General features: G+C 37.6%; 1 protein-coding gene across 2 annotated transcripts in view; it reads right to left on the reverse strand.

Annotated features, from left to right (window-relative positions):
- Positions 1 to 15095, reverse strand: part of LOC124605312 (nucleoprotein TPR-like) — a 404625-nt gene extending 389530 nt beyond the window's left edge. For both annotated transcript variants that reach the window (XM_047136896.1, XM_047136895.1), the window contains exon 1: positions 14895 to 15095. In XM_047136896.1, the coding sequence (XP_046992852.1) occupies positions 14895 to 15054 (160 nt within the window). In that variant the 5' untranslated portion in view covers positions 15055 to 15095. The remainder of the gene's footprint in view (positions 1 to 14894) is intronic.
- Positions 15096 to 15121: the final 26 nt, after the last annotated feature.

Here is a 15121-nt window from a genome sequence, read left to right on the forward strand (position 1 = left end):
TCTTTTTTTCACTCATAATATTTGATAAATAAAATTCACTAAAACATCTGATAACAAGCCACAATTAAACAAAGCATACACTGCAACAACCGTTTGAAGGTTATACTATGATTGGGTGGTCTAGCGTTGCTTCATAAAAATTATACAACATCAAAGGGCACTGTAATAAGTTGAAAAATTCAACCCATTGCGCTTATTCTTCTCCCTGGTTATAAGTTACAGCGCAACTATGCATGGACTGGATGAATTCTTTCTCTTTTCAACTTCAATCACTCCTTTTCACTATCTCATACTGAGTGGTTCTATTTCCCGAATGTTATCATATTGAGGGGTTCAACTGAACCTTCAAATAACTTACCAGACAGAATGGCTGCTAATGTAAGAAGCACAAAATCAAGACAAAAAAGTCCTTCAGATATATAAAGTGCACAGACACACACAACCTGTGTTGCATGTGAGTGTTGCTGCTAGACTGAATTTTTCATTGTTGTTTCATGTATTGTAGATTAGCTATTTGAAGCAATTAATTATTACAGCATTACTGAAAAAGTATAAGATCTAACAATAGAGGACAAACACCCTTCTGATTTTTTTATGGTGAAAAGTGTGGCAGTAGGAATTATTTGAAACAATAATTCAGATTGTGAAACTTGTGATTCTGTTGAAAAAAATTCCTGAAATATGAAAACAAACAAAAAAATTGGTGAGAAATTACATTAATTACAAATTTTCAAACATTTGTTGCTTAGACACAGGTCTTTAATAATTTTTATATTATAGCTCTATTCTTTTACTTTCCAATGACACCAAATTGAATAAAATTTATTCATAAATAAAAATAGTTATTGTGATTACAAACTTACAAGGCCTTCGTTTCTCAACAGATTGGTAGAAGGGGCTCACATTTCAAAATGGTCTCCTAATTACAATTTTGGTCAAAAAATTCCAGAAAAAAAAATTTTAACCCTACCTCATTAGGTACATTCTTACACCAAATTTTCAGAAAAATCTGCGACATAAGGGCAATGGCCACTGAGAGTAGAAAATGTTTTGAATACAAGGATGACATCATGACAGCCACAGATGGATATTATTCCGGAATCATACTTCAGGGTATCTATTTAATAGAAAAGAATTGGCCACAGAGCACTGACCATAAAGGCTCTGAGCACTATGGGACTCAACTGCTGTGGTTATCAGTCCCCTAGAACTTAGAACTACTTAAACCTAACTAACCTAAGGACATCACACACATCCATGCCCGAGGCAGGATTCGAACCTGCGACCGTAGCAGTCGCACAGTTCCGGACTGCGCGCCTAGAACCGCGAGACCACCGCGGCCGGCCGACCATAAAGGCAACTGTTTTGGAACAAAGCCTGTATATAAAACACAAGCCTAAGATAAGAACACTGTCATTTACTGCCAGTCTAAGGACTTCTCCTTTCACCCTAATCATACTGCAACTCGGGGATAACACGTAAAGGTGAGGAGATAAGATGCCTGTCACTCCTCAACAAGAACAAACTGTGAAGTGTAGATTTAATCAGAATAATCTTCTTTACCATCAAGTGATAGAACTTTTTCATGATTATCACTGAGTGGACATCAACGCCAACAAAAAATGAAAACAATTCTTGCACCTCACCAGACCAAAAACATGCAGCTCACCAATAATAAAGCAAGGGTCATTTTTTTACCTTGGGTCAACACCACAGATGGTTACTGTATTATAAACTTGTACACACACTAGACCCTACATCCTTCTTGAATCAAAAGAGATCTTGGATATGTTTGTTGTTGTTGTTGTTGTTGTTGTTGTTGTGGTGGTCTTCAGTCCTGAGACTGGTTTGATGCAGCTCTCCACGCTACTCTATCCTGTGCAAGCTTCTTCATCTCCCAGTACCCACTGCAACCTACATCCTTCTGAATCTGCTTAGTGTATTGATCTCTTGGTGTCCCTCTACGATTTTTACCCTCCACGCTGCCCTCCAATGCTAAATTTGTGATCCCTTGATGCCTCAAAACATGTCCTACCAACCGATCCCTTCTTCTAGTCAAGTTGTGCCACAAACTTCTCTTCTCCCCAATCCTATTCAATACCTCCTCATTAGTTGCGTGATCTACCCACCTTATCTTCAGCATTCTTCTGTAGCACCACATTTCGAAAGCTTCTATCCTCTTCTTGTCCAAACTGGTTATCGTCCATGTTTCACTTCCATACATGGCTACACTCCATACAAATACTTTCAGAAACGACTTCTTGACACTTAAATCTATACTCGATGTTAACAAATTTCTCTTCTTCAGAACGATTTCTTTGCCATTGCCAGACTAAATTTTATATCCTCTATACTTCGACCATCATCAGTTATTTTGCTCCCTAAATAGCAAAACTCCTTTACTACTTTAAGTGTCTCATTTCCTAATCTAATCCCCTCAGCATCACCCGATTTAATTTGACTACACTCCATTATCCTCATTTTGCTTTTGTTGATGTTCATCTTATATCCTCCTTTCAAGACACTGTCCATTCCGTTCAACTGCTCTTCCAAGTCCTTTGCTGTCTCTGACAGAATTACAATGTCATCAGCGAACCTCAAAGTTTTTACTACTTCTCCATGAATTTTAATACCTACTCCGAATTTTTCTTTTGTTTCCTTTACTGCTTGCTCAATATACAGATTGAATAACATCGGGGAGAGACTACAACCCTGTCTCACTCCTTTCCAAACCACTGCTTCCCTTTCATGCCCCTCGACTCTTATAACTGCCATCTGGTTTCTGTACAAATTGTAAATAGCCGTTCGCTCCCTGTATTTTACCCCTGCCACCTTCAGAATTTGAAAGAGAGTATTCCAGTTAACGTTGTCAAAAGCTTTCTCTAAGTCTACAAATGCTAGAAACGTAGGTTAGCCTTTTCTTAATCTTTCTTCTAAGATAACTCGTAAGGTTAGTATTGCCTCACGTGTTCCAACATTTCTACGGAATCCAAACTGATCTTCCCCGAGGTCCGCTTCTACCAGTTTTTCCATTCGTCTATAAAGAATTCGTGTTAGTATTTTGCAGCTGTGACTTATTAAACTGATAGTTCGGTAATTTTCACATCTGTCAACACCTGCTTTCTTTGGGATTGGAATTATTATATTCTTCTTGAAGTCTGTGGGTATTTCGCCTGTCTCATACATCTTGCTCACCAGATGGTAGAGTTTTGTCATGACTGGCTCTCATAAGGCCATCAGTAGTTCTAATGGAATGTTGTCTACTCCCGGGGCCTTGTTTCGACTCAGGTCTTTCAGTGCTCTGTCAAACTCTTCACGCAGTATCTTATCTCCCATTTCATCTTCATCTACACCCTCTTCCATTTCCATAATATTGTCCTCAATTACATCGCCCTTGTATAAACCCTCTATATACTCCTTCCACCTTTCTGCCTTCCCTTCTTTGCTTAGAACTGGGTTGCCATCTGAGCTCTTGATATTCATACAAGTGGTTCTCTTCTCTCCAAAGGTCTCTTTAATTTTCCTGTAGGCAGTATCTATCTTACCCCTAGTGAGATAAGCCTCTACAGCCTTACATTTGTCCTCTAGCCATCCCTGCTTAGCCATTTTGCACTTCCTGTCGATCTCATTACCTTGGGTCAACACCACAGATGGTTACTGTATTATAAACTTGTACACACACTAGACCCTACATCCTTCTTGAATCAAAAGAGATCTTGGATATGTTTGTTGTTGTTGTTGTTGTTGTTGTTGTGGTGGTCTTCAGTCCTGAGACTGGTTTGATGCAGCTCTCCACGCTACTCTATCCTGTGCAAGCTTCTTCATCTCCCAGTACCCACTGCAACCTACATCCTTCTGAATCTGCTTAGTGTATTGATCTCTTGGTGTCCCTCTACGATTTTTACCCTCCACGCTGCCCTCCAATGCTAAATTTGTGATCCCTTGATGCCTCAAAACATGTCCTACCAACCGATCCCTTCTTCTAGTCAAGTTGTGCCACAAACTTCTCTTCTCCCCAATCCTATTCAATACCTCCTCATTAGTTGCGTGATCTACCCACCTTATCTTCAGCATTCTTCTGTAGCACCACATTTCGAAAGCTTCTATCCTCTTCTTGTCCAAACTGGTTATCGTCCATGTTTCACTTCCATACATGGCTACACTCCATACAAATACTTTCAGAAACGACTTCTTGACACTTAAATCTATACTCGATGTTAACAAATTTCTCTTCTTCAGAACGATTTCTTTGCCATTGCCAGACTAAATTTTATATCCTCTATACTTCGACCATCATCAGTTATTTTGCTCCCTAAATAGCAAAACTCCTTTACTACTTTAAGTGTCTCATTTCCTAATCTAATCCCCTCAGCATCACCCGATTTAATTTGACTACACTCCATTATCCTCATTTTGCTTTTGTTGATGTTCATCTTATATCCTCCTTTCAAGACACTGTCCATTCCGTTCAACTGCTCTTCCAAGTCCTTTGCTGTCTCTGACAGAATTACAATGTCATCAGCGAACCTCAAAGTTTTTACTACTTCTCCATGAATTTTAATACCTACTCCGAATTTTTCTTTTGTTTCCTTTACTGCTTGCTCAATATACAGATTGAATAACATCGGGGAGAGACTACAACCCTGTCTCACTCCTTTCCAAACCACTGCTTCCCTTTCATGCCCCTCGACTCTTATAACTGCCATCTGGTTTCTGTACAAATTGTAAATAGCCGTTCGCTCCCTGTATTTTACCCCTGCCACCTTCAGAATTTGAAAGAGAGTATTCCAGTTAACGTTGTCAAAAGCTTTCTCTAAGTCTACAAATGCTAGAAACGTAGGTTAGCCTTTTCTTAATCTTTCTTCTAAGATAACTCGTAAGGTTAGTATTGCCTCACGTGTTCCAACATTTCTACGGAATCCAAACTGATCTTCCCCGAGGTCCGCTTCTACCAGTTTTTCCATTCGTCTATAAAGAATTCGTGTTAGTATTTTGCAGCTGTGACTTATTAAACTGATAGTTCGGTAATTTTCACATCTGTCAACACCTGCTTTCTTTGGGATTGGAATTATTATATTCTTCTTGAAGTCTGTGGGTATTTCGCCTGTCTCATACATCTTGCTCACCAGATGGTAGAGTTTTGTCATGACTGGCTCTCATAAGGCCATCAGTAGTTCTAATGGAATGTTGTCTACTCCCGGGGCCTTGTTTCGACTCAGGTCTTTCAGTGCTCTGTCAAACTCTTCACGCAGTATCTTATCTCCCATTTCATCTTCATCTACACCCTCTTCCATTTCCATAATATTGTCCTCAATTACATCGCCCTTGTATAAACCCTCTATATACTCCTTCCACCTTTCTGCCTTCCCTTCTTTGCTTAGAACTGGGTTGCCATCTGAGCTCTTGATATTCATACAAGTGGTTCTCTTCTCTCCAAAGGTCTCTTTAATTTTCCTGTAGGCAGTATCTATCTTACCCCTAGTGAGACAAGCCTCTACATCCTACATTTGTCCTCTAGCCATCCCTGCTTAGCCATTTTGCACTTCCTGTCGATCTCATTTTTGAGACGTTTGTATTCCTTTTTGCCTGCTTCATTTACTGCATTTTTGTGTTTTCTCCTTTCATCAATTAAATTCAATATTTCTTCTGTTACCCAAGGATATCTATTAGCCCTCGTCTTTTTACCTACTTGATCCTCTGCTGCCTCCACTACTTCATCCCTCAGAGCTATCCATTCTTCTTCTACTGTATTTCTTTCCCCCATTCCTGTCAATTGTTCCCCTATGCTCTCCCTGAAACTCTCTACAACCTCTGGTTCTTTCAGTTTATCCAGGTCCCATCTCCTTAAATTCCCACCTTTTTGCAGTTTCTTCAGTTTCAATCTGCAGTTCATAACCAATAGATTGTGGTCAGAATCCACATCTGCCCCTGGAAATGTCTTACCATTTAAAACCTGGTTCCTAAATCTCTGTCTTACCATTATATAATCTATCTGATACCTTTTAGTATCTCTAGGATTCTTCCAGGTATACAACCTTCTTTTATGATTCTTGAACCAAGTGTTAGCTATGATTAAGTTATGCTCTGTGCAAAATTCTACAAGGCGGCTTCCTCTTTCATTCCTTCCCCCCAATCCATATTCACCTACTATGTTTCCTTCTCTCCCTTTTCCTACTGTCGAATTCCAGTCACCCATGACTATTAAATTTTCGTCTCCCTTCACTACCTGAATAATTTCTTTTATCTCGTCATACATTTCATCTATTTCTTCATCATCTGCAGAGCTAGTTGGCATATAAACTTGTACTACTGTAGTAGGCATGGGCTTTGTGTCTATCTTGGCCACAATAATTCGTTCACTATGCTGTTTGTAGCAGCTTACCCGCACTCCTATTTTTTATTCATTATTAAACCTACTCCTGCATTACCCCTATTTGATTTTGTATTTATAACCCTGTAATCACCTGACCAAAAGTCTTGTTCCTCCTGCCACCGAACGTCACTAATTACCACTATATCTAACTTTAATCTATCCATTTCCCTTTTTAAATTTTCTAACCTACCTGCCCGATTAAGGGATCTGACATTCCACGCTCCGATCCGTAGAATGCCAGTTTTCTTTCTCCTGATAACGACATCCTCTTGAGTAGTCCCCACCCGGAGATCCGAATGGGGGACTATTTTACCTCCTGAATATTTTACCCAAGAGAACGCCATCATCATTTAATCATACAGTAAAGCTGCATGTCCTCGGGAAAAATTACGGCTGTAGTTTCCCCTTGCTTTCAGCCGTTCGCAGTACCAGCACAGCAAGGCCGTTTTGGTTAATTTTACAAGGCCAGATCAGTGAATCATCCAGACTGCTGCCCCTGCAACTACTGAAAAGGCTGCTGCCCCTCTTCAGGAACCACATGTTTGTCTGGCCTCTCAACAGATACCCCTCCGTTGTGGTTGCACCTACGGTACGGCCATCTGTATCGCTGAGGCACGCAAACCTCCCCACCAACGGCAAGGTCCATGGTTCATGGGGGGGATCTTGGATATAGTAGTCTTGTTAAAGATAGCCAAAATACTGCTGAAAACTTGGATGATACACATTTAACACACAAACATTTTTGATGGATATTCTGTCTCTCAGCAAACTACTTGTGTAAGTACTTGATTATTGTCCAAGTGCTGACATTGGAGTGCAGCCTTTGGATTGCTATTTGTCTAGGATTACATCTGTATGAGACTTATCCATCCATCTTGTGTCATCTAATATGATTCTGATGGCCAAGTAACACAATCCTTCAGTTAGCTCTTTCAATTTCCACTGAGGAGACAAAGGTCACAGGACACCTCCTAATATCATGCTGGACCTCCTTTTGCTCAGCATATTGGAATAATTCGACATGGCATGGACTCAACAAGTGGATCTAAGTCCCCTGCAAAAATATTAAGCCATGCTGCTTATTCAAGTGATTTTTAAATATTTAAATTCTTTAATACGTGATTGCCCTGTATTTGAGAAGTACAAAACTTTTTAAAAATAATTTATCTTGCACTTTTACTGGATGGTGGCCATTTTTATTTGTAACCGCGCCACAATTTTTCAGCCGGTAGACATTAACCAAAATTTTAATATCTCTGCACTGAGTTAAGTTACAACATTGCAATTGACATGACTGTTTTTAGGAAAGTTTCCTCTGCAGCACTGTCTATTAAACAAAATACCCTAAATTCAAAAGTAACCAGTCAAAATTACCTCCAAAGTTTGGTATCCAAATTTTCAAAAATCCACTTTGTAGGCCCAAAAATAACAAACAAGGAGTGATTTATGAGTGTCTATTTTTCCCTATAGTTATATATCACACACTACTAGCCTCATATAGAGCAAGAACACATACTAATGTTTCCTTAATTTTTTTTTAATTTTTGAAATTTGAAAATTTTCATTTTTTTGTAAAGTTTGGGGTTAGTTATCTCCAGGTGGGACTCAATACAAAAATATGATTTTTGCACAGTGTGTACACCTATATGACAGCAACATACCGTAAAAATTTCAACATTGATATTTGATTGTGAACAAAGATACGAATTTTTGAAAATGAGAAAATAATTCACATTACTCTACAACTGATCTTATGGCTGTTGCCTATTTAAATGGTTTATTGTTTCACTGTAATAAAATTTAATTCTGACATATTTCGCTAACACTATCACCCAATATTAATTTACTTTATTTATTTTTAATAATGCAATATTAAACAATAGGAGCTTTCGCTTTTGTTCTATGGTAACAGAAATGCCTATTTCTGTTTAGGTTTATTGTCAATAAAGAAGTACATTACTGCTGGGTGTGGCATTGTAGAAGAACATAATTGCTGGGTGTGGCATTGTTGTAGTCAGTCTGTTGTGAAACCTCTGTTAGAGTGGATGCACATACTACAATGAGTGTAGAATGTGTTACGTACTTTGTTCTGTGTCTAGTTTGTAATTAATTTTGAGAGATTAACTGGAATGAAATAACATGGATGAACAGTGCGCTCTTGGGCAGACAGCAAGTGAAGTGTGTCACAAAACAGTTAACAGTTCAGTTTCAAAAACTTGAAAAATGTCAATGACTTTGATGAAGTTAGACAAACTTTGTTCAAATTTCGAGCAAGTTCTTTTGTAACATCAATATGTGAGTATCATGAGAAGAAATATATTCTGAAGTATAACCACATTTTTGGAAGAAAGTGCTGTGATCCACTTAAAGTTCATAAAAACCCTATTACTAAAGGTTTGAGGGAAATAAAACTTGAACATTTGTCCTTGTTATGTGAGAGTGAAACAGCTCCCCAAGTGAAACGTAATGTGATTCCTGGAAATCAAGTGTGCGCAAATTGTTACTCAAAAATATTTGTTGTGAATCCAGAACCAGAATCATGTAACCTTGTTAATGACATTTATATTTCTAATGAGGAAGCTGTTAGCATATTGGATTTTGCTTGCTCTAAGTTAGACGTATCTCCTGCTTTGAAAATAATAAAATTACGAAGCAGAAAAAGAAAAGCAGCTATTGAAAATAAGGTACAACAAATTTCAGACAAAATTAGAAGAGACTTGTAATCATGCTTTAGTAATACAGATAACAACATTATTTCTAAAGAAGAAGAAAACTTACCACCAGCATCATCTGACACTGAGTGTTTGAGCTTAATAGAGAAATTAAAAATTATTGTTCAGTGACATCTACAGAGGAAAAAGTTAAAATTTTAAGTTTGTCCCCGACTCAAGGTCAAGAGAAAAAAAATAGTTCTTGTATTCAACATTTCTCATTGTTTGGTTAAACTAACCCCAAAATTAGTGAAAGAGCAGGGCATTCTTCCAGTTTTAGGAAAGAAGAAAGGTATAGGTATAAGTGAAGAAACAATTAAAAAGATCCAGCAGTTTTTTGAAGATTATGAAAACAGCAGAACGTGCCCAGGTTGCAAAGATAGCAAAAGAGTTGTTATAAATGGAGTTAAAGTAACAAAGCAGTAACAACTAGTGCTGTCAAATTTAAATGAACTTCATGTAGCTTTCAAAAATTCTCATCCTGAATGCAAAATTTTGTGACCTCCACCCTAAGTGGTGTATTTTGGCTGGATCCTCAGGGACACACTCCGTATGTGTTTGTTTATATCATCAAAATGTCAAACTGATTATTACAGGTGCAAAACTCAGTGATCTTAACTACAGAGTTACAAGATTTAATGGTCTGTGACACTAACAGTTATGACTGCATGATGAGTTTGTGTAATAAATGCCCTGGTAAGGAAACCGTTATCGAATTGTTTCACGAATATGATGAGGAAATGCCAGACAATATTACCTTCAAACAGTGGGTCACAACTGACAGGGCAGAAATGGTAACAGTGGCTAAATCTCAGGAAGAGTACTTGGAATCTTTAACTGACAACTTACAAAAACTCAAAAGCCACTACGTTTCTAAAATCCAAAGTAAGATTTTGAAGGACAAAAAAGCACAACTTCATGAAACAATGCATAGTGCTAGCCAATTTTGCAGAAAATTTTACATTTGTGATTCAGGATGCAATACAAGGGTACGACTGGGTCAATGACCGGGCAACAGTGCATCCATTTATTCCCCACTTTAAAAATGAGAAAGATGAAGTTTGCAGTTCTTCAATTTGCATTCTAAGCAACTACTTGAAGCACAAACACTTTGGCTGTACACGTGTTTCAAAAGTATGTAATAAATTACATAAAAGGTTGAGAAGCTGATACACTTTAGGTTGGAGGCTGAATGGCACTTTTTTTCATCTTTCCATGGTAAAAATGAATTTGATGGAGTAGGAGGTACGACAAAACTTGAAGTAAGTAAAGCCAGCCTACAAAGACCAGCCACAGACCAAATTCTCACAATACAGGACATGTATGTCTTTTTCAAGGCTAATATTAAAGGCATTACCTATTTTCTGATCAAGAAAGAAGTGGTTCTGCATATGAAAACAACACTTCAAACCAGATTTGAAAACTGTATAGCAAAAACGGAACAAGGCATGTCCACAAATTCCTTGGCATTGCAAAAAACTTAGTTCGATGCTATGTAACATCAGAAACCGAAATTTATGAGGATCATTGTGCCGGTAAAATTACATTTCTGTTTTTAACATTGAATGACATAGTGGCATGTGTGTATGATGGACAGTGGTGGCTTGCAGAGGCTGAAAGAATAAGTTTGAAAACAATGATGTTATTGTGCATTTTTACCATCCTGCTGGCCCAAAAACATCATTCAAGAAATCTACAAATGACAAAGTTTGCATACCAATGAAAAATGTTTTAAGGAAACTTTCAGTGCTTGAACTTACCACAGCAACTGGGAGGTCTTATTCTATATCACAGAAGCTGTCTGAAGGAATAAGTGTTCTTAACATTCACCTCCAGGTTTAGGAACAGTCACATCTCGAAGGATGCTAATTGAAAATATTTATTTTAAGTATTTCAAAATAATATAAATGTTAATTTGAGTGGTTTCCACTTTTTGTATATAACTCAGTACCTTCCTTCAATAATAACTGATTATATCCCACCAATATCACACATGAATAGGCAACAGCCATAAGATCATTTGTAGAGAAATGTGAATTACTTCCTCATTTTCAAAAATTCGTATCTTTGTTCACAATCAGATATCAAAGTTGAGATTTTTACAGTACGTTGCTATCATATGGGTGTACAAATTATGCAAAAATCATATTTTTATATTGAGTCCCATCTGAGATAACTAACCCCAAACTTTACAAAAATTCATAAAAAAGTACAGAAACATTTGTAAGTGTTCTTGTTCTATATGAGGCTAGTAGTGTATGATAGCTTACTATTCGAAAAAATAGACTCTCATAAATCACTCCTTTTTTTGGGGCCTAAAAAGTGGTTTTCTGAAAATTTGGATATCAAACTTTGGAGGTCATTTTGACTGGTTATTTTTTAATTTAGGGTATTTTGTGTAATAGACAATGTTATAGAGGACACTTTTCTAAAAACATTCATGTCAATTGCAATGTTGTAACTTAACCCACTGCAGAGATATTCATATTTTTGCTAACGTCTCTAAACTGAAACATTGTCGCATGCTTACAGACAAAAATGGCCACCATTCAGTAAAGGTGAAAGGCAAAATTTTTTAAAAAACTGTTTTGAACTTCTAAATTTTAGAGTAATCACATAACAAAAAATTAAAATATTTAAAAATTGTCAAGCAACCAACTTAATTTATATTGGACCACATCATTTGGATTGACCCCTCTACTGCTGTCCATAATCACGAAAGTGTTGCCATTGCAGGATTTTGTGCACAAACTGACCTCTCCATTATGTCCCATAAATATTCAATGGGATTCATATTAGGCAATCTGGGTAGTCATACCATTTGCTCAAATTGTCCAAAATGTCCGTCAACCCAATTGCAAACAACTGTGGCCTGGTGACATGGCGCACGGTCATCCATAAAAATTCCACCATTGTTTGGGAACATGACATCCACGAATGGCTGAAAATGGTCTCCAAGTAGCCGAACATCCAGAGGACCAAGTCCATTCTGTGTAAACACAGCCCACACCATTATGGAGTCACCACCAAGCTTGCACAATGCCTATTTGACAACTGAGGTCCACAGCTTTGTGGCATCTGCACCACATCTGTAGCCTACCACCAGCTCAACAACTGAAATCAGGGCTCTTCTGACCAGGCCATGGTTTTTGTAGTCATAAAAGCCCAACCGTTACAGTCACAACCCCAGGAGAGGCGGTGCAAGCGATGGTGTGCTGTTAGAATGGTACTAGCATCAGACACCTGTTGCCATAGCCCATTAATGCCAAACTTCGCCACACTGGCCCAAAAGATACATTCATTGTATGTCCCACATTGATTTCTGTGGTTATTTCACGCAGTGGTGCTTGTCTCTTAGCACTGACAACTCTGTGCCAATGCGACCGCTCTCAGTCGTTAAATGAAGGCTGTTGGCCACTGTATTGTCCATGGTGAGAGATAACGCCTGAAATACGGTATTCTTGACACACACTTGTCACTTTGGACCTCAGAATATTGTATTCCCAGATGATTTCCAAAATGGAATGTCCCATGCACCCAGCTGCAACTACCATTACATGTTCAAAATCCACTAATTCTCACCACGCAGCCATAATCACATCAATCACCTGAGTACAAATGACAACTCTGCCGATGCACTGCCCTTTTACACCTCATGTAGACAATACTACCACCAACTGTATATTGCTATCCCATGACTTTTGTCACCTCATTGTAAATTGCTCTTCAAGTTTCTTTCTAAATTTTTCTTTATCATTTGCATTATTATTAAAAAAAAGCTTGCATTTATTTCCATTACTCTTTTGATAAACACTGTATCCTTAGTAAATCTTTAACTTTCAACAGTGCTTTATTTAGGCCTAGTTTAATATTACAGTTGAGATTAAGTTATTTTACACTATGACCATCTCTCTGATAGGCTACATCTGTTGTTAACAGTGCTGGCAACAAAATCAATTTCTAGGATTTTAGCACAAATATGCTATTTTAAATTACCTTGCAGGAATACTGTTACTATGTCTAAGTGAACTCTGCCTATATCACCTGTAGCTGTTAAACATACTGGTACCTTATGGAATTGCAGTGGATTACTTGATTGGATACCTCTCCACAGTCTAAAGCCTTTATTTAGGTGCATCTTTTAATTAATGAACACGTTTTATCTGGTAATTGCCCTTGAATTCATTTTTTTTAGTTCTAAAAGTCCACTTTGTATCTATAGTTCTTTTATCTGAGACAGACTTTCAGCACATGGTTGTCACTTCTGTAATGGTCTGAAGCCACTTGTGGCATCCTTTGCTTTGCAAAGCTGCTTCTAATGACAGTAGACCATAATTGTAAAGCTGCTTCTGCTCGAAACACATCAGTAGTGTCCGATGACTACAACCACTAATATTATTAATTTTATATATTCACAATTTGTGCATCTACCATGAGCAACAACCAGAAGAAGTGAGTAGCAACCAATTACGCATGTATTAAAACAAAGGGGAAACATGAGAGGGAGAGCTTGAAAAAGAGAGAAATCTCATAACGAATTTCATTTACTATGCAAATGCTCAGATGACACCACAATACAAATCTTGCACGCAATACAAGAAAAATACAAATGAAAACAGAACATAAGGTGTTAATAAACGTGCATTGTAGTGCTGAACTATTACAGCAACTTGAATTCAGAAGTATCTTTCAAATGTAAAATGCGCACACTATGTGACTCATGGAACTAAAAGCACATCAGCGAAAAAACAGATTCAAATTATAGTGCCGGCATATGATCAGCAATGATAGGCCAAACATGTTCAAATAAACACACACACACACACACACACACACACACACACAGTGAGAAAGGGGGCACTAACAAATACAAGTGAATTTTGAAAACCATAATATTACTATGTGCATTGTGCTATTACAATTCGTGCAAACTGCGTTTGCTGAGTAAAGGCAATACCATGATTTCGTTTTAAACGCTCCATACCTCATGCTGCTAACCACTACAGACAGAAGAGACGGCATACATAATTATCTATTTTCAAACGAATAAACAACAACTCAAGACCTGGGGTTTCTACCCGTAACATTCGGTATCAACAACCCTGTATAATAACGCCTATCATATTAATGCCTCACCACCTCACTTTCAAACTAACAGTGTTTCGATAAAACATCAAAAATTTCTTCAATTAATAAACAATGAAGGTTTCTACTCCTTAAGTTTGTGTGTAACAAACGTCCATTAAAAATACTTTCACTCTGCGTCACAATTATCAGTCGCACATTGCAGCGTGTTTATCGTCACTCGTTTTTCACAATTTATACCCCTTAACCCCTCAGAAGCAGAGTTGCCAGCACCTGTAACTACACTTTGAGCGTCTTGACGATTACATTAGTCTTGACAATTTTTTTTTTTTTTTTTTTTTTTTTTTTAGTTTCTAAAGCTTATGGCTGCAACAAACCGCTGTACCCCTTCTCTCACAACACGAGTTTCGCAATTAAATTGACGTTATACAAAAATGAACACCGGTCATGTATAACAGGTAAACTACTTTGTAGAAGGTGTGTGTAAACAAGCTATTACATTTACACTGGGAAAGGAAACAGTAACACAGAAAGTACTTCAAACGGAATGTCAGTGATCATCTAACAATTTAAAAAATAGATGGAATTTATTTCATTAACAATAAACATTCAACAGCTATAACTAGAATATAGTTATACACCAAAACGAAAGACAAAATAAATCGCCCGTTAATTTTTGTCAAATGCATAATGCAAAACTGCTTATACGTCTAAATAATTCTCACCATAATCACGCTTCTGCGAAAGAGCTAGAGCACGATACAGATTCACTTCTTCTGTTTGCTTTAGCAAGTAGCTGTCGATTTTTTTCCGAACATGTTCTGGAATGCACAAATACTCATCCTCACTTAAAAATGTAGACGCAACACCACTAACTTCTCCCATATTTCAACAAACACTGAAGCCGGCGGTAAACTACTCAAAGATTTTCCTAGGTACACGCAAAGATAAT

This window comes from Schistocerca americana, chromosome 3 (assembly GCF_021461395.2).
Source record: "Schistocerca americana isolate TAMUIC-IGC-003095 chromosome 3, iqSchAmer2.1, whole genome shotgun sequence".
NCBI lineage: Eukaryota > Metazoa > Arthropoda > Insecta > Orthoptera > Acrididae > Schistocerca > Schistocerca americana.